The sequence below is a fragment of the Cetorhinus maximus genome, chromosome 6, assembly GCF_964194155.1.
Source record: "Cetorhinus maximus chromosome 6, sCetMax3.hap1.1, whole genome shotgun sequence".
Lineage (NCBI taxonomy): Eukaryota > Metazoa > Chordata > Chondrichthyes > Lamniformes > Cetorhinidae > Cetorhinus > Cetorhinus maximus.
In genome coordinates, this window is record NC_135884.1 from 92,682,574 (window position 1) to 92,703,622 (window position 21,049).

The window sequence follows — 21,049 nt, forward strand, 5'->3', positions numbered from 1 at the left end:
GCACTGCAGCAGTTCAGGAAGGTGGCTCACCCACACCTTCTCAAGGACAACTAGGAATGAACAATAAATACTGTACTTGCCAGCAATGCCCACAGCCTATGAATGAATAAATTTAAAAATCCAGGCTGAATGCATCAGTACAGTAAGGAGGAAGTATAGTACTGTTGCAGTGACATCCTTTAACTAAGACGTTAAGCCAAGTCTTCAGTCCTCCTGTTCCAGTGCTTCATGTGGACCTTACAAATCCCATGCAATTGTTCAACGAAGAGCAGTGATTAGTCCTGGCCAGCACTCCTTCCTCAAACAGCAGCATGAATACTAATTAACAACAGGCTATGTGTGAAACCCTGCTTCAAAGTAATTTTTTGTATCAATGGAGGTCCTAATCTATAATCTCACTGAATGCTGCTGCACACACTTTCCGTTATACTTTGTGTTGCAAGGCATGTTACTTGCATATGCATCTAAACATGTGCATTATGTATTATATATAATTTATAATGGAGTTCTCTCTTCCATTAGCGCACATATCGTATAATAATGCACTACGTATTTCTAGGATATAGAACTCCATTATATATGTTATATAATACACTGTGTATTGTATATATTTGTACTACAATTTCCATGGGGCTTCTTCTGTTCTCCCATTCTTACTTCATCAGGAAAACATCAGAAATGTTTGAGAAAGGACCATTTAACCACTTCTTTTCTGCTCATCAGCTACTGAAGTTACAGTAGGAGATCAGGAGAACTCTCACAGAAATTTTGAACCATGTATTACTGTGGTATAACACTCCTATATATAATATATACTGTATTGTGGTATAATGCTCCAGTATATATGATATATAACATTAGGCGGTACAACTCTCCTATTTATTTATATGATATATTACATACTGTGTTACTGGGGCATAGATTGACATGACAGGGCAGAATAAGTCTCGGTTTAACATCTCATCTGAAAGATGGCACCTCTAACAGTGCAGTGCTCCCTCAGTATTACACTCAAGTGTCAGCTAGAATTTTGTGTTCAAGTCTCTGAACTGGTACTTGACCCCACAATCTCTGACAATCTTCTGACTCAGAGGTGAGCGTCCTATCACTCTCTTAGGCAGTCCTTTGGGATTGAGGATAACATGTTTTCATTTTGGTTCACTGGATTCTGAGAAGATGACTTCTGATAAGTCTAATGTGTGATCTGCAGATTCTACCACATATGGGTAGACGAGTTGTTCGGAGTTTTGTGTGCTCTTTCCAATGTCTCAACTTTGCGTCTGTGTGTTCCTGATGAAGTCTCTCAAATGAATATTCTCCATTTTGATCGGTCACAAGCCAGGGACTCCCATGAGTCAGCGTGGAGGTTTAAACTCTTTGGAGATGCTTTGAGGACATCCCCAAAGCGTTTCCACTATCCTCCTAGGGGTCTCCTGCCATGATGGAGTTCCGAGTAGAGCAGTTGCTTTGGGAGTCTAGTGTCAGACATACAATTGACATGTGCTGCCCAGTAGAGCTGGTTTTGAATGAATAGCGCCTTGATACTGGACATGTTGGCTTGAGAGAGGACATGGCTGTTGGACTGTCTTTCTTGCGATCAGATTTGGAGGAACTTGCGAAGGCACTGCCCATGTGGCACTTCTCTAGTGCTTTGATGTGTGTATCCACATGGAAGAGAGTTACATGGAGAACATGTTTTTGGGAGTGGTAACCCTGCAGCTTAACAGCATATAGATAGAGAGGAAAGGAATAACTGCCAGACCATCAAGGAGGACCAGGCAAGTAGTCCAGGATTCCCCTGCTCTCTAATCAGTATTTAGTTCTGAATGATTGGTGAGGGCAATGGTTCTTCTGCGGAGTACAGCCGGAGCCAAGTCCAAATCCATGGGTGGTTCAGCCATGCACAGTGACAGGAGGAAGTCTGAAAAGGAATAGTCATAGGGGATTCAATAATTAGGGAAACAGTGGTGCTTCTGCAACCACAAATGTGACTCGAGGATGTTATGTTTAAGACAGAGGTCATTGGTCTGTGGAATTCTCTTCCCCAGAGAGCAGTGGAGGCAGGGTCACGGAATATTTTTAAGGCTGAGTTAGATAGGGGGTAGACAGGAATGTGGAATTTAGGCTACAATCAGATCAGCCATGATCTTATTGAATGGCAAAGCAGGCTCGAGAGACTGACTGGTCTACTGCTGCTCCTAATTCATATGTTCATATCATCAAGCCAAGGCTGACATTCTACCTTCCCATTCTACATGGCTTTCACATTTTTTTCTTAGGATGTCTTTTCTCACTGTTTTGATCTTAGTCTTTCTGTAATTTTCTTAAATTTGCTATCACCTCCCTCTCTTGTATTTCTCCACTGTCCTACATACTAGCATACTCTATCCAACAATCACCTTTTTAAAAAAAACTTACAGTATCAAAGAGAAGGTCACAGCAGCAAGTTTTTTTGGGGTTGAAAAGTGGGAAACAGTCACTGAGATGTACAGCCTACTTACCTGGTGTCAGTCCAAAAAGACATTCTGCCTGTCACACAATTGAGCAACATCATGTATGAATTTCAGTGCCATTGTGATGCCAAGTATGTAGGCCTTACTTCCCAGTAATTGGCTGATCAAATCAAACAGCATGTTCGGAATAGGTAGAGTACAGACCATTCTCAGCCAGCCCACACTTGCAAAGCTCCAAAACAAAATGTCTCCCGTTAGATATGATTTCCCCAATAGGGCAGCAATTGCTGAACAACCCTGAGTGTGCTAATAGCTACACTAAGAACCAATTTAAGATCAAGCTTGTAATGTGGCTCATTTATGCTTGTTAGAAACAACATACATTAATATGCAGGGACCCATTCTCCGCAAACAAAAGGAATATGTTCAAGCCCTGTGCTTTTTTTGAATTACCTGGGAGCTTTGGGAGTATATAGTTCCCCATTGCTATCTGCATGGCAATGCTTTACCCAATCAGAGTCGACTTGCCAATCAGTCAGCACCCCTATAGTATAAATTGTGGTGATAGTTTGAAATTTGGTATTCTTGCATTGGTCCTGATATGTGCAAGACAAAAAGCTTCAGCAATGTGTCTCTCTTTTCAGCAAGATTATAGGAATGTTGCTTCAACAAAGTGAGGTAGGTTTGAGAGGATGAAAACCAAGGGACTAAAATTCCAGGAGTTGGGGAGAGCATGGAGCATATCTGAGTTGTTCACTCATAGTCAATTGAATATTTGATGGATTCTCCCGTCGCTTCAAAGGATGAGTGTTCAGCAAAAAAAGATTTGATTACAGTCTAAGTTGATGTCACCTCATGTGTGACTTCAGGCCAAGTCTCAATTTGCATAACTGATTGCAAATACTGCATATGATGTCAGTGTTTGAGGGAATGATGGAGGCATTGGCTTTGTGCAGTGTTCACTTGCCTGAAGGCACTTGACTCTGGCCTCCTCAAACATCGAAATCGCTTGATGACAGAGATTTCTCCATTTGGGTCTGTCCAAGGTTGTTTTTTTCCCATGGATTGGGACACAGCTTGCAAGCACTGAGGTTGGTTTTCAGATTATCTTTATATCTAAGTTTGGAATGTCCTGCGGCGCAGGTTCCTGTGCTCAGCGGAAATCCTCCATGCAAACCACGTGATTGACCTGGCAAAGGTGAGTTCTGATGAGTATACTCTCAATGCCAGGTTAGAGCACTTTGCAAGGACCTTGGTGTTGGAAATTTTGTCCTGTCACCTGCTAATAGATCTCAGACTGCAAAATTGGAATATTTCAAGTTGCTTTATGATGCTGGTAGGTTGTCCAAGTCTCATGCTCATAAAGAAGTGATATAAGAACCACTGCCTGGTAGACTTTGATCTTTTTCTGAGTCAAACTCCATGTTCTTTCCAAAGCCTGTGAGTAAATCTGCCAAATACTGAGCCTGCTTTTGTCAGAAAATAGTTGAATTGGTCATCCAATGAAGTGTTATTGGAGAAGATACTCGTAAGATAGCAAAATTTCAGTCCTGAACAGAGGGGTGTGTTGTTGATAGTGACTGTGTGGTCTTGGAGTACGTGTCAGGGATACAAGATCTCTGTCTTCTTCAGAATTATTGTCCAAAGGCCAAAGTGTTCTGAGGCTAGGGAAAACAATCAACAAACAGCTGAATGTCCTCTGGAGTATATGCTGTGAAGGAGCAGTTGTGTGCGAACAAGAGTTCACTCAGTAGCTGATCAGTAACCTTTGTGCAATCCTTGAGCCTTTGAAAGTCGAAGAGGTTGCTGCCTGTCCTGCATTGAATGTGTCATCCTGTGTCAAGATCTTTTAGTGCATACTGGAGCATGGATGAGAAGCATTTGGCATACAGAGCTGGAACCAATATACTGCCTTGCTTGGTGCTGTTGGTGACTGGAAAGGCATTCCGGTGATGTACCACTTTGTATCATACTGGCCATCATGCTATCGTGAAATGAGAGAATGACGCTGATCATCGTTTCAGGGCAGCCATATTTGTACAGAACCTTCCACAGGCCCTCCTGGTTTACTGTGTCAAAAACCTTGGTCAGGTCAGCGAATACTACATACAGGTCCTTATTTTGTTTGCAGGACTTTTCTTGAATTTGGTGTGCTCCAAAAATCATGTATACTGTACCCCATCTTACAGAGAAGGCACAATGTGATTCTAAGTACAATCTGATTAAGAATAACCCTTGCAAGAATTTTTCCTGCTGTTGAAAGAAGTGATATTCCATAATGATTTTCACAGGTGAACTTGCGCCCTTTCCATTTGTAGAGATGAGATGTGGAGGCAACCTTGTAGTCTTGGGGTACAGTGCCCTAGTTCCAGATTAGACATAAGAGCCTAGTCAGTTTACTAACCATGTGAGGCCCTTCATACTTGAATATTTCAGGTGGGATGCCATCAACTCCTGGAGATTTGCCCATTGTTATGACACAACAGTTGGTAAAGGCTGAGTTGTTTAAATTCCAGAGGGAAACTTGAACAACCGTCATAACCTATATTCTCAATTGGTATGTTTGAGATACAGCTCTGAATTCAAGAATGAGACCACCGAACCTCAAGAGGTTTTTTATATAAAACTAAATTAAATATTTATTAATTAAACACATACACATGTCTACAGATTACTACCATAATAACTTTTAAACAAATCCCCAAAATAACCACTTCCAGGTAAATCTTCACCAAGACAACAATAACCCATAAGGCAGAAAATTACGCTTGCCATGCGGGTGCACACCCGACACACCCGAGCATGAAATAAAGCGCTTTGATGTTGGCCAAGTGTGCTGATGGCAAATCTCATTCTCGCAATAGTTAGGTCAGCGGGCACGCGCAAGAGCTGGAAGCGCACCCGCCGACAATTAAAAGGTCTATTAAGGCCATTAAGTCAATAATTGTCCTGAAATTTTCACTGCCCATTCAACCTAACAGTTGATGGGCAGGCAAAAAGGCCAAGTGGCCTTTGCATTTTTTAGGAAACCTCATCCACGGGCGGGATGAGGTTTCCTAAAGCAAATAAAAATAAAATAAAAATTTAACACTTGAATTAAAAACATGTCCCTGCTCATGTGATACAGTCACATGGGGGGTCATGTTTTACGACATTTTAATTTTCTTAATTTTTTTCTTAACCAGCGCTTCATTTCCCTAAGGCAGCTCCATGCCTCAGGCTGGATTCAATTCAGCATGGCCAGTAACACATGAGACCATTTTGGCCTTATTGGGATGAGTTAGGCAATTCCCGGGGGAGTCATTTTCAAAGGCAAGCAGATCATCCCACCAGAACCTTTGCGACTTGATATTCTTCAACAACATCATCACTCACGTATGGGCCTAGGTCAGAAGAGAAGATTCACAAGGGTCTATTGGCCGGGTATGAACAGTGACATTGAAGTTGTTATTAGGAAGTGTGAGCATGTCAAGAGCATATGCCAAGTCAGCACATTGATTCTACGTGAAGTTTCTACCCATCTTTGGTCCAAAATTATATGATAAAAATGCAGGTACAGAATTGCCAAATTTACAGTTGGGGCAACAAGTTTGCATCTAGGATCCCACAGAAGGTACGTAGCAAACAGCCAAGGTGACAAGGATTTGTTAAAAATCAAAGTCCTGTGAAGTCATTGCACACAAAGGCACAATGGTGAGGCATTACCAAGAACAAATCAGATCTACTTCAGCTCCTCAACCAGTGGACAAGATCCCAAATGCAATCAGGAGCAACACCCAAGAATAACAATCCCACAGTTCACTGTGAGCGATCAAAGAAACCTCCAGACAAAATTACCATTACAAAATCTGGGCGTACTAGCAGATCACCTCTGTGCTTTAGAGACTCATAGGTTCCTCTGTTCTGTATACTTATGTAATGGCAACTAAACATGAACATGTGTTGTAAATAGTTATCTTTGGAAATCTTTAATAGAAATCTTTGGAAAGGGGGAAAGTTTATTCAAAAAACAGAGGAATGTTGTAATTTGCCTTTAAGGGATAGGAGCATGACATCACTGGAAAGAAGTGTGGCATGAGATCCAGTTTAGTTTCACTGTTGCTTTCAGCAGCGTGCACACATACACACACACACAGCTCTGCAGCCCTGATGTCTTCAAGCTTTATACCTCTGTATAAATGTTCCGATGTGCCCAGTCTCAATAAATAAACCCACAACATGTTTGCACAATCCCTTAGGAGCGATTGATGCCTTTATATCATTATAAAAACACGACAATACAAAACAAAACAATGATTTTGCTGAACAATCTGTACATTGAGTATATTTAAGTGGGTATGGTTTGTGCAGAGCCCCTCCCACTCTCTCAGCCAAGGCAGCTAATACTACTCTGGTCCAATTCGTGCCACAAGCAGCTGAAAGGACACAGGTTTGATTTTGGATCTGTCCTTCCAGATGAGCTGCTGAAGAGCATCATCTACCATTGACATTGCCATTGGCACCATTTGTGATTTTCTGCACTGTCAGCCGATATATATGTTGCTAGTTAACCCATAGCTGAGATCAGAGTTACCTTCTCCTAGGTAGACTGCCAATTAAGCCTGGTGAGCCCAACCAAGCCGGAACTGTCTGGTTTAGAGGTGCTAAACACCTGCCTTCACACCTCTGCTCACAATTCTAAACAGGGTTCGGCAAATTAAACCAGGCAGTAAGAGTTTGATCCGGAGAACCTACTTGAGACACTGACTGTATAGGACTTTTTGTGGATGAAGAGCATCTCGACTCTTTTCACGATCCCAATCCTTCCTAATCCTTTGACCCCTAAATTAAATATTTGACTGGTATCTAGCAGTTGATTTCTCATTTTGGTCCATCATTAGTTTTTGCCCTCTGGATGTGTGACACTTTCAAGTGTGACACCTTTGAAATATACGACACACATACCAGTATCAAAACGCCACATAAACACAAATACAAAAAAGCACTATGGACCTGCAAGCTTACATACACCAGACTCATAATCACATATGCACGCATCCAGCCACACAACTGAGCAGTCACACTTACATATAAAAGATGAAAGGTGGGCAAGTGACCATTTCCTCAGCTTAAGATTCTCTCTCCGTGGCCCTATACTGCTTAACAGGCAGATACTAGCCTGATCCATACCTGCTTCTTCACAATGGGCTGCAATTAAACTCTGCTTGGCAGCATTCTCTGAGATAAAAAAGAAAAGGTCACGACACAGACTCATCTGGCAAGAATCAATCTGACATTTGGAGTTTTGTGCTTCTGTGCGCCTCATTACATTTGGTGATGGAAATGACGCATTCAATTTAATGAGAAAATGGAATTAGTTGCTAGGGACCGGAATTCTGAGCTGGAATATTGGGTTTTCTAAATCCATGCCACTCACATAAAGCACAAATTATAATTTCAACATTTAATAGTCAAGCAAAAGTTTTGAAATATCTAAATTATGTCAGACCTTCACAACATTCAATGGTAATGTGAAATTATCCCTTCCTTTTTATGAAAAGTGTAATTCCAAACTATAATACAATAATTAATTGTTACAGTGCTGAATCATTAACAAAACAGAAAGGATTTGCACTTATATAGTGCCTTATGACATATGAACATACAAATTAGGAGCAGGAGTAGGCCATTCAACCTCTTGAGCCTGCTCTGTCATTCAATAAGATCATGGCTAATCTGATTGTAACCTCAACTCCACATTCCTGCCTACCCCTGATAACCTTTCACCCTCTTATCTTTGACATCCCAAAGGTGGCTAAAGGATGTGGGTGTGGAGATAGCAAAAGGGTTTGCCATAATCTTCCAATCTTCCCTAGATATGTGGGGAGGTGCTGGAGGTTTGAAAAGTAGCAAAAGGGACCCCCTTATTCAAGAAAGTGTGTATGAGCATTCCTAGTAACTACAACCTGTCCAGATTAACAACAGTGGTGAGTAAGGTTTTAGAAGCACTAATCAGAGAAAAAGTCAACGTGTCACTTGGAGAGGTTTGAGTTAATTAAGCAAAGCAACACAGGTTTGTAAAAGACAAACCTTGATTGACTAATCTAATTGATTTTTTTTAATGGATCCTTTATGGATTTTAAGAATGTATTTGGCAAAGTACCACATAAAAGGCTGGTTACCAAAATTGAGGTTTATGGAATATGAGGATTAGTGTCAGCTTGGATAAAAAATTGGTTTAATGACAGAAAAGAGAGAGGCATGTTAAGTAGTTGCTTTTCAGACTAGAGAATGGTAGAATGTGATGTTCCCCAAGGTTCAGTTGTAGGACCACTGTTTTCTTGGATGTATATAAATGACTTGAATATTGGAATACAGAGGAAGATTTCAAAATTTGTCAATGACACCAAACTTGGAGGTGGAGCAGACAGTGGGATGATGCCAACTGATTGCAACAGGACATAGGCTTTGTGCAGACAAGTGGCAAATGGAACTTAATACAGAGAAGTATGAGGTGATGCATTTTGGGAGAAGGGGTACAGAGAGGCATTGTAGACTTAATGGCACAATTCTAAAGAATGTCCAGGAACCAATCGGGCTTTTTAAGATTCATTTACGAGATGTGGGCGTCGCTGGCTAGGCCAGCATTTATTGGCCATCCCAAAGTGCCCTTGAGAAGGTGATGGTGAGCTGCCTTCTTGAACCACTGCAGTCCCTGTGGTGTAGGTACATCCATAGTGCTGTTAGGGAGGGAGTTCCAGGACTTTAACCAAGCGACAGTGAAGGAACAGCGATATATTTCCAAGTAAGGATGGTGAGTGGCTTGGAGGGGAACTTCCAGTTGGTGGTGATCCCATGTTTCTGCTGCCCTTGTCCTTCTAGACGGTAGCAGTCATGGGTTTGGAAGAGGCTTGGGGTTCATCTGTATAGGCTTTTGAAAGTGGCAGAACATATTGAAAAAGCAGTTAGCAAAATATAAGGGATCTTGATCTTTGTAAATAGAGGTATTGAGGGTAATGAGTATAAAAGCAGGGAAGTTATGCTAAACCGTTATAAAGCTCCAATTATGCCGCAACTGAAGCATCCATATTTTTCAAAGGATCTGATGGTCCTAGAGAGGGTGCAAAGAAGATTTACAAGAATGGTTCCCGATTTGAGGGATTTTAGCTACAACGTTAGGTTGGAGAAGCTACGGTTAATCTCGTTGGAACAAAGGTGAATGAGGAGAGATTTGATAAAAATGTACAAGATTATGACAGGTTTAGATAAGGTAGAGAAAGAAAAGCTGTTCCCATTAGCTGATGGCACAAGGACTATGGGACACAGATTTAAGATTTTGGGTAAGAGATACAAGGGGATTGTGAGGAAGAACTTTTTTACACAGAGAGTAGTAATGACCTGGAACTTGTTGCTTACAAGGGTGGTTGAAGCAGTGACAATGAATGATTTCAAAAGGCACTTGAGGGACATAAACTTTCAGGGCTACATGGATAGTAGGAGAGAATAGGACTGATTAGCTTGCTCCACAGAGAGTCACAGACTCGATGGGCCAAATAGCCTCCTTCTCTGCTTTAATGACTCTATGACTCTACAAAGCACTTCACACAACAAATTGCAGTGATTGTTGCTATAGAGGCAAATGTAGCAGACATTTTGCACACAGGCAGGTTCCAGAAACAGCAATGAGACAGATGATTAACTATAAAAACAGAAGATACTGGAATACTGGAAACACTCAACAGGTCAGGCAGAGTCTACGAAGAGAGAAACAGAATTAACTTTTTAGATTAATGATCTTTCATCAAATGATTTATCTGTTTTTAGTGGTTATTGGCTGAAGGGAGAATGTTGACCAGAACATTTCTCCTTTGAACAATGCCATGGAACATTTAATTTCCACCCAAGCCACCAGAACATCAGAGATATCACCTACAAGAAAGGGTACCTCTGAAAATAGCAGTCTAGATTTTGTGCTTATCCCCTGTAATGGGACTTGAACCCGCAGGACTAGTAATTTGATGCTAGTGATAAGACACATGTTGTAAATGCCTGATCACGTAGTATCTTGTTAATACCACATAGCCAGCTGGGACAGACTGTCAAAGCCTACATCGAGATGCTGCAACTGGGCCATTAAGGCCCAGAGCTGCTAGAGTTCGACCAATACAGTATTCTGAAGTGCCCTCAATGGAAACTCAAAGCTTTTCAGCTCCCAAACTGTAGTCACTTGGTAGGAATACCAGGAAAGGGATGGGCACAGAAGGTAGGCATTAAGGATGAGTCTTAATTATTTCTGTTGATTATTAGACACAGATTGATTTGGGTTGTTGGATAAATTGTTTTGTGTTCTGGGTTTGGTATTGGTGTTTATTTTGGTAGTGAACTGAGGGCAATTTCCATAAGACAGGGCTGAAGAAAGGCAATTGGATGATGTTAGAAAGTACAATGGTGATGAGGGTTGTGCGACTATTAGTGTAGTGGGGAAGGGAGGGATGGTTCACATGAAGCAACATTTGGAGAGCTGCTCTCTCAGAGCTTGAGACAGCAGTGCCCGGTTTCATGCCGGGATTAATGAGTCATGTCTGAAGGGGATAGTCCTTGTCGCTGAGTCACCAGCCTGTAACCTGATGGCGTGGTTGGAATAAAGGCAACACATTGGGCTGGCACAAGGTGAATGAATCATGACTACTATCAGGAAACTGGATGCAGACCTGTTTGATGCACTGTCTATGACAACAAACAAGCTGCAAGTTGAAAAAGTGCAACCCCTTTTAATTGATAAAGATCCCAGCCCACTAATGGGAACAGATAAGGAGATGTGAGTGCAGTTTATGGTACCATATGCCCTGGGTAAGTTTGTAATATAGGCGAAGCCTAGTGCTCTCTCACCCCACTTCACCCTGTCCATTTGGAAGGCAATATAGGGGTTCTCCTGTTGTAGAGAACCTTGGCTATGTTCCTGGTGAAAAATATTGCTAATGCCACCTGCTGCAGCCTGGAAAGCACACGTTGTGTAAAATTAAAGGATGCAGTGACCTTGACAGCCACAGACAATACTATCCATGCCCTGGTATGAGGCTTGGTGACAGCCTCCTTTGTAGGCGAAGATGCCTGAGACATTGTTCCTGGGTGAAGTTCAGGGAGGAGAAATGCTCGCTGAAGACTCACCATGGGTTCAGCTTCCTGCAGAATGCCCTCTTCTACCCAGCTTCTCCTGTTCACTCCTATATTCTTGCTACTATCTCTCATCCTATACCATAAAGGCAGCCTTTTCAAACCACCCATACCAGCACTGAAACTGTTTTGGAAAGAACCAAAGAGAATCCCTATCCAATAATGTGGGGCGGGGGGGTTGAATGGCACACTGTCCATGTGGAAACAACTCACCACCCCCAGAATAGGTGCATAGGACCAATTCTTCACCTGCAAATTAGGTGTATGGTAACATATTTCTGGGCCACAATCATCAGTTAGAGACAAGAGCAAGTAACTATCTAGTTAAACAATGAACACTTACTCTGCTGAATGATACAGTTATACAGTGATTAATACCCTTATCCTGCTCAAAAAGAGCAATTCTACACAGTTATACAGTAATAAACATATACCCTGCTGAATAACAGTTATACAGCAAGATACCTTTACTCTGCTAAGAGAAAGAGGGACCAATTAGCCTGTAGCTTTTCAGTGTATACACTCTGGCAGGAAATGATCATGGTCTCATGTGGTATAATTTCCCGGCACTGACAAGAAACTTGAGAAAATGCTTACATTTGGCCTTGTGGGGATATGTGTCCTTATATGCATGAAATATGCAGGTGTGGTGGCGGGGGTGGGGTGGGGGTGTTGTTGGTGGGTGGGGGGGATATGCAGGCCTGAAGCAAAATTCAAGCTGTATTAAATTTTAAGCAAAAATAAAGCAACCCAAATATTCAGGTGTTGTGGCTCCAGATGATTGGCACCCTGTTCTACTGATGACATAACTCCAGCCTATTACCAAGGGAAAGGAACTCAGCAATACTACTAGCTGCTGCAGTGCTAAGCGTTGCTTTTTTTTGGCCCTTATAACTACATAAGTATTCAGTGTGAAAATTGAAACTAAGCATCAATTTTGGCCACCATGTCTGACTAGCATAATTTGTCCTCATGGGTAATGAACCATTAGCTCCTACATGGCTCAGGACAAAGTATTTCTAGACATTAAATGATTACCATTTCTCCTCACACCATATCTGTTACTGTTTCCTATATACTTCATGCTACATGTGAAGTGATAGAGAATGTTTAGTTTGACAATGTAAACTGGGAGTCCATGTTTTCTTTAGGTCTAAGTTACAGAATGAGGGTGAGCAATGTTACATCTACTATAGGATCCAGAGTGAGTCAAGACGCTTGTGGCCCAATTATCTTAGACCCCAGCCTTTTCAAGTATAATGTGCTACCAGAAATAGGTAATGTTGAACTATACTGCCATAGTCTGGAGCTACCAAGACATCTCATACCTTCTTGGAACTAATGTCTGCCATGTGAATATACTTAATAGAATTTTCCGCAGTTTTTATTAAATCATTCACGGGATGTGGGCTTCACTGGCTGGACCAGCATTTATTGCCCATCCCTAGTTGCCTTTGAGAAGGTGGTGGTAAGTTGAGTGGGTGTTAGACATCTAGTTTATGTACTGTACTAGATATTGTTATGGATTTAGACTAGTGAGAGAACTCCACTTCCTTTCAAATGGCCCTGTAATTTCAATAATTCTGATCCCATTTAGAGAACCCCTTATCCTCAAGAGTTTAGTCCTGCACTTCCCATTCAGAGAACTTGGTTAAGGGTAATGCAATTGACTTCAAATTAGCCAACAATGTCTTCAGCTAGAGGTGACATTTCATAAGGATAATTTTTTTAATTCATTCACGGGATGTGGGCTTTACTGGCTGGACCGGCATTTATTGCCTATTCCTAGTTGCCCTTGAGAAGGTGTTGGTGAGCTGCCTTCTTGAACTGCTGCAGTCCATGGGTGTAGGTACACCCACAGTGCTGTTAGGAAGGGAGTTCCAGGATTTTGACCCAGCAATATATTTTCAAGTCAGGATGGTGAGGTACTTGGAGGGGAATCTCCGGGTGGTCGTGTTCCCATCTATCTGCTACCCTTATCCTTCAAGATGGTAGTGGTCATGGGTTTGTAAGTTGCTGTCGAAGGAGCCTTGGTGGATTCCTGCAGTGTATCTTGTATATGGTACACACTGCTGCTACTATGCATCAGTGGTGGAGGGAGTGAATGTTATGGATGTGGTGCCAATCAAGCAGGCTTGCTTTTTCCTGGACGGTGTCCAGCTTCTTCAATGTTGTGGGAGCTGCACACATCCAGGCAAGTGGGGAATATTCCATCACACTCCTGAGGTGTGCCTTATAGATGGTGGACAGGCTTTGGGGAGTCAGGAGGTGAGTTACTCGTCACACGATTCCTAGCTTCTGACCTGCTCTTGTAGACACAGTATTTATATGTCCAGGTCAGTTTCTGGTCAATGGTAACCCCCAGGATGTTGATAGGGGGTTTCAGTGATGGTAATGCCATTGAACATCAGGGGCGATACTTGGATTCTCTCTTGTTGGAGATGGCACAAATGTTACTTGCCACTTGTCAGCCCAAGCCTGGATATTGTCCAGGTCTTGCTGCATTTGGACATGGACTGCTTCAGTATCTGAGGAGTCGCAAATGGTGCTGAACATTGTGCAATCATCAGTGAACATCCCGACTTCTGACCTTATGATGGAAGGAAGGTCATTGATGAAGCAGCTGAAGATGGCTGGGCCTAGGACATTACCCTGAGGAACTCCTGCAGTGATGTCCTGGAGCTGAGATGACTGATCTCCAACAACCACAACCATCTTCCTTTGTGCTAGGTATGACTCCAACCAGCGGAAAGTTTTCCCCCTGATTCCCATTAACTCCAGTTTTGCTAGGGCCAGATGGTTTCATGGTCATCATTAGACTTTTAATTCAAGATTTTTATTGAATTCAAATTTCACCATTTGCCATGGCAGGATTCAAACCCAGGTCCCCGGCACATTACCCTGGGTCTTTGGATTAGTAGTCCAGCAACAATACCACTACGCCATCACCTTCCCCTAATGAGTTTGAGACAAATGGATGGAGCTTCTCATGGTGGTACAGTCTCTGAAGAAAAGGCCTGTAGAGCCACCCATCACATCCAAAAGCTTCTTGTTCCCTTGCAATTTCTAGGGACAGCATTGTTTTCATTTATGGAAGAGTTCTGATCCCACCCTACATTTCCCCATCCTGGCTGATGGGAGTCTATTAGCTGGCTTGAAGTCGATATTGCACGAGGTAGGAAATGTTAATAAGACTGTCTCATCACCTATTTTTATGCAGTGATGTACATTCAGAGACACAAGCTGGTGCTTGCAATCACCAACAATTTGTTCCTCATACGTCAGATTCTGACGGCCATCTCTTTCAGTGGACTTTTCATGAATGGAGAGAGAACTGTTACGAGTGAGACCCTTCTAACTATCCTTTCATTGCTCCCTACCAGGTACAAGCTGGAACCACACCTCAGGACCAAAGAATTGTAGGATATGTTTCCTGCACTCATTTGCAAGCTCTGGCAGGTAAGCACACATCAGTTAAATTCAGTCATTCATTTGCCAGTCCTAGACTTTGCTTTATTTCAGGACCTCGCCTCTTTTCCTTCAGTTTATTTGTTCTTCCTCAGAGTAGAAGAATCAACCAGCAGGTTTCTCCAGGAACTTCTCCTATATTAGCAAACTCTCCCCAACCCTCCCGAAGTCCATCCACTCCCAATTCCCCCAATCACCCCCACTACCTCTACCCTTCCCAACTCCCCCCACCCTCACCACCTCCTCTTGCCATCCCAATCCTCCCAGCCATCCCAACACTCCCTGCTCTCCCCACCCCCCCAGCTAACCCCATAACACCCCACCCTGCCTCTTTCAATTGCCCATGCCCATTCAACTACCCCCACTCTCCTCAAACACCCTCACTCTCACCAACTCTCCTGTGCTCGGCATCTTTTAAGTGAACTTCTCCTGCCCTCCCTATCTCCCTTTTTCAATACCCCTCATCCTTGACAACAACTCCTACTTTTGCTAACCTCCCTGCCTTCTCCAACTCCCCTGACCATGCCATCACCGCACCCTTGTGAACCCACCCAATTCCCGCCCTCTCCATCTCCTCTTGCCAACAATCCCACCAACTTCCCTTGTCCTGGCCAAACCCACATCCTGTCCTTGTCAACTGTCCCAGCAACTCCTCCTACACTCCCCAACAACCCTCCCCTACTACCCCACCAACTCCCCTCACCAACTCCCCTTTGTCAACTCCCCAACTCCCGACTTCTCTCACCAACTCCCCAACTCCCTTTTCTATCCAACCTATTATGTACAAAAGATTTGACAGAGCATGGAGTGATTTACTTGCAGGCAAAGGGTATCTTTTACTGGATTAAGTTTTTGAAGAAGCTACTTAATGGTGTTTTTATCTCCAATCTCAATTTAGCTGATTGATTTGCTGCTCAGCTGTGGGATGCCTGGAAGCCCACCTTGAAACTCGGGTATTTTCTTTTCAGTAAATGCACAAATCAGGCTTGTCCATGAACTTTATTTCTTCCCTCTTGCATTCTGGATTAAATCCATGCTCTGGAGCTTTCTATCTTTTGGGTATTTAAAATTTGTTTTCAGTTTATATTATTGGAAGGACTCTCCAAATGGATGAAACATGCAAGTGCTCCCACCCAACTCATTCCTCCTTCATGATCGACGAAAGGTAAAGAATTGGCATTGTCCGATAAATGTGTAAATGTGGTGAGAACAAAATAAAGGTGTCGGGAGGGAGTGCAACTGCCTGTGAGTTAGGCACTCCCAGTAGTGTTGGTTAAAATGCTCCACAGTGCACCTCTCTGCTAAAGATGTCATGTGGCTACATGTTCATTTCCCGCTACATCAGCCACTATATTTAATTAAGAAAATGCTATAGTATTGTTAACATCTGCCTCTCATTCAGGAGATGCTGCCATTCGCTGTGAACAGTTGGACCACCTGCTGGACTGGTTGGCTGATTTCCGAAAATCTACCTCTTCATTAAGTCCCACCAATCCAGAGGATCTGCTGGCATTTGATGTCTTGTTAGGAGATCTCAACTTTGACAACTGCTCCTCAGGTGAGTCCCTGCTTCAACACTGTCTGAGAGAGCATTCCTGGTGGCTTTGGGCATTAATGTTCCAATGGCATCTTGTCAATGATGTCACTGATTTGACTGGTGAGCTAAAGCACATCTATAGTTAAAAATAGTCAGCGCTACAGCTGCCCCTATGCTACTTACTAGATCAAATGCAGAAGCCAGGTACCATTCAATTATCATTCAAAAAATTTACTGGGTCCAGGCACACAGACTGTGTTTTGTTTGCTCTCAAGCCTCTCTCCCCTTTACCATCTTCCCTGCTACCCGTTTTTCTAAATGCCTTCCAAAAATCCATCCTAAACACACACCAAAAGTCTCCCAACTTCCTCCAAGAACAACTCTTAAATTCCTTCCAAAAGCCACTCCTAAACTCCCTCCAAAAATCACTAGTAAACTCCTCAAAAAAACACTATTAAATTCCCTCCAAAATTACTCCTAAATTCCATCCAAAAATCTTGCCTAAACTCCCTTCAAAAATCTCTACTGCACCCATTCCAAAATCACTCCTAAACTACTGAAAAATTCACTCCTAAATTCCCTCCAAACTACTCATAAACTCCCTCCAAAAATCATCCCTAAATGCCTTCCAGAAATCTCTCCTATCTCATCACTCCTAAATTCCCTCCAAATACAATCCTAATTTCCTCCCCAATATCATTCCCACACCCTCTTTATATGCCTAGCACTGATCAACTGTAGTTGACCCAGTCTGTAACACTGTGTACTGCCCAGCACTGACCAGTGTAGCATATTGACAAGCAACCAAGATTTATTCTGTCTAGATTGAGGATCATTAATCCTTTTGATGGTGCTGCCTCCATACTGCGCTTCCAACAGTGCAGCACTGCCTCATTACTGCCTCTCTGACAGTGCAGTGCCCCATCACTACTGCCCCTCCGACATTTCCGTGCTCCCTCGGTACTGGCCCTCTGAAAGTGCAGTGCTCCCTCAGTACCCATCTGACAGTGCAGCACTCCCTCCATACTGACCCGCTGACAGTACAGCACTCCCTCAGTACTGCCCCTCCGACACTGCAGCACTCCCTCAGTAATGCCCCTCTGACCATGTAGTCCTCTTTCTGTACTGCCCATGCAGCAGTGCTCCTTCAGCACCAACCCTCCAACGGTGCAACCTTCCCTCAGTACTACCCCTCCGACAGTGCAGCACTCCCTTAGCACTCCCCATCCAACACTGCATCGCTCCGTCAATACTGCCCCTCAGACGGTGCAGCATTTTCTCAGTACTGCTCCTCCAATAGTGCAGAACTTCCTCAGTACTGCCCCTCTGACCATGCAGCACTCCCTCAGTACTGCCCAACCGAGTGCAACGGTCCCTCAGCACCAACCCTGCGACAGTGCAGCACTTCATCCGTGCTGCCCCTTCAATTGTACATCACTCCCTCAGTACTGCCCCTCTGACAATGCAGCACTCCCTCAGTACTGCTCCTTTGACAATGCAGTGCTGCCTGAGTAATGGCCATCCAACAGTGCAGTGGTCCCTCAGCACTGACCCTCCAGCAGTGCAGCACTTTCTCATTGCTGGAACGTGGCTTTAACCCATGTCCTTGTGGCACAGGCAAAAGTGCTAACGCTGAACCGTAGCTGATACCCTCGGCTTCCAGGATTGGGTGGTTAGCAGCTTACCTGCAATATAGCTGAGCTATTTAACCCTGAGCCTGACATGAACTGGACAGATTTTAAACTGCAGCCTTTAAAGGAAGATTTCAATTCAGAGAATCTTCAAGTGACAGGTTACAGAGACATGCATGTATTCAAAGAGTGAATATGAACAGTTCGAGGATAGTGTTGTGAAGGATGAGTGTGAGCAGTTTGAGGATAGCGTTGGGAGGATGAGTGTGAATAATTTGAGGTTGTGCTGGGAGGATGAGTGTGAGCAGTTTGAGGATAGCGTTGGGAGGATGAGTGTGAATAATTTGAGGTTGTGCTGGGAGGATGAGTGTGAGCAGTTTGAGGATAGCGTTGGGAGGATGAGTGTGAATAATTTGAGGTTGTGCTGGGAGGATGAGTGTGAGCAGTTTGAGCTTAGTGAATTAGAAGGTCTTGGTTTGAGTCTCACTCAAGGTTTGAGCGTATATTCCCCACTGCAGTACTGAGGGAGAGCTGCATTGTCAAATGAGACATTAAAGTTCTACCCATCTGTTGGGTTATGCATTGAAGGTCTCACTATGCTGTTCACATTGATGTCTTCATCCACATTCTTTGCTCAAGTAATAACGCTATGACAGTTTACTGGTCATTTATGTTTCTGTTTGTGGGATCTTGCTGTGTGTAAAATGATTGTTCCATTTGTCTATGTAACAACAGTCACAGATCTTAATAGAAAGAAATTAATTGAAACAAAATGCTTTGGAATGTTTTTGAGAAATGTGAGCCATAAATGAATGTCTTGCTTCCAGTTAGGGTTGTCAACTCTGGCAGGATATATTCCAGGAGATGTTGGCGGAATTGACATCACAGAAAGCCAGCAGCCTGGCATGAGCGGGTTCTAAGGGGATGCAAGCGAGAAAAACACATTGAGGCTTTACCAAACCCACTGCAAAAGCCCATTTCATACCAGCTAAAATTTCCTGTATAAATTCTCACCAAAACACACAATAGTTCAATTTTTTAAAACATCAGCTAGGACTAAGAGCAGTGCTCCTTTTACCTCGAGTCATGATGTTCATGAGCACAGTACCCGTGCCTGACCCACATCAGTACCAGTTTACGTTTTATGTCATCATGCTGCCAAGTACACAATGAGATCACTGCTTTAAAATGAATGAGCTTCTGTGTACAAATTATTGTGCATATTAATTTATTTGCTTAAATTATATTTTAAAATCTTCCGATTGCTTTCAATGGCCACCAGGAGATTGATACTGATTCTGGTAGACTTCCAGCCATTCCAAGAGGGTTGACAACCCTACTCCCAGTGTAGGGGCCGTGTCATGTTACTTGTGCTCCCTCTCCTGGCAAGACTATTCATGGTGACTCCACAGCGACTGCCAGATTCCTTGCTCTGCTTGACCCATGCCACCTGTGGCTGGGACAGTCTCGAAGAAGGGGATTAATTAGAATCTACAATGAGATAGGGCTGTTTGGGAATGGGGAGGAGAGGATACTAGCAATCCACTAGAAGACAACCACTGCAGCCTGCAGACTGAGCAGGGAAAGGTCCAGGAGTCACAACAATCTGCTGTAACACTAAGAGAGCATCACAGTTAAATGTATAAATTAGCTTTGAACTGTGTTAGCATAGTATTCATCCATTGGAGGATGCTAATGGTGGGGGAAACAACAATGCAAATCTCAATGAATGTCAAAGAGAGATGATAGGATTCTCTCCTATTGGAAATTGTCATTGCCTGGCACTTGTGTAGCGCAAATGTTGCTTGCCATTTATCAACCTAAGCATGAATGTTGTCCAGGCCTTACTGCACGCAGGCACAGGCTGCTTCAATATCTGAGGAGTTACAAATGGAACTGAACACTGTGCAATCATCAGTGAACCTCCGCACTTCTGACCTTATAACAGAGGGAAGGTCATTGATGAAGATGGTAAAGGTGGTTAGACGTAAGGCATTGAGGAACCCCTGCAGTGATGTCCTGTGGCTGAATGATTGGCCTCCAACAACCACAACCATCTTCCTTTGTGCCTTTTATGACTCCAACCAGTGGGGAATTTCCCCTCTAATTTCCATTGACTTCAATTTTGCTTGGGCTTCTTGATGCCACTTGATGCCCAGTGCTGTCAGCACCCTGGCATCAGATCATCACCAGATTCCCAGCCATTTGGTTCCAAGCAGCTTGAAGTAGTTTAACTGTTCTTTGCTGCCATCTAGAGGAGAGTTTCTGAACATATTTGGTTAGAATAATTTCCCCAACTGCAGCCTCCTCACCTATGCACCAGCTCTGACATCCCCACCCCACCCTGCCCCTGCTGCACCTAAGGCACTCGGTGGGGACACGGTCTTCACTTGGTGGGGCACATTCTGATGTCTCACCAAGTAGATGTTCTTTATGTCCAACTTGCACTGCGCGTAGTTGACAGGACCAGAGCCCAGCCTGATCCAATTCAAAGACAATGGCCATTTTGCAGTAGGGCTAAGGAGAGGGAGATGGTAATGATGGGATCAGGATAGGGTGAGGGTAGTGATGGAATCAGGATGAGGAAAGAGTAGGAAACAGATTAGGATTGGGAGAGGTTAGGGATGGGAACTGGATAGGGATAGTGTTGGAATGGAATCAGGATTGTGAGAGGCTATGGGTGGATTCAGGATTGGGAAAGGACAGCTTTAGGATTATGATAGGGATATGGCAGAGATCAAATAAGGGCTGAAATTTGCTTAGCAGTTTACAAAAATTCATTGGGCATTAACATAAAGCGGATTACT

The 21,049-nt window shown here is 43.3% G+C and overlaps 1 protein-coding gene across 1 annotated transcript in view; it reads left to right on the top strand.

Annotated features, from left to right (window-relative positions):
• The window catches only part of smpd3 (sphingomyelin phosphodiesterase 3), a 91,336-nt gene that overhangs the window by 42,954 nt on the left and 27,333 nt on the right, over nt 1-21,049 (top strand). Inside the window, exons 2-3 of the mRNA XM_078544083.1 lie at nt 14,990-15,065; nt 16,477-16,632. Of these exons, the coding sequence (XP_078400209.1) occupies nt 14,990-15,065; nt 16,477-16,632 (232 nt within the window). The remainder of the gene's footprint in view (nt 1-14,989; nt 15,066-16,476; nt 16,633-21,049) is intronic.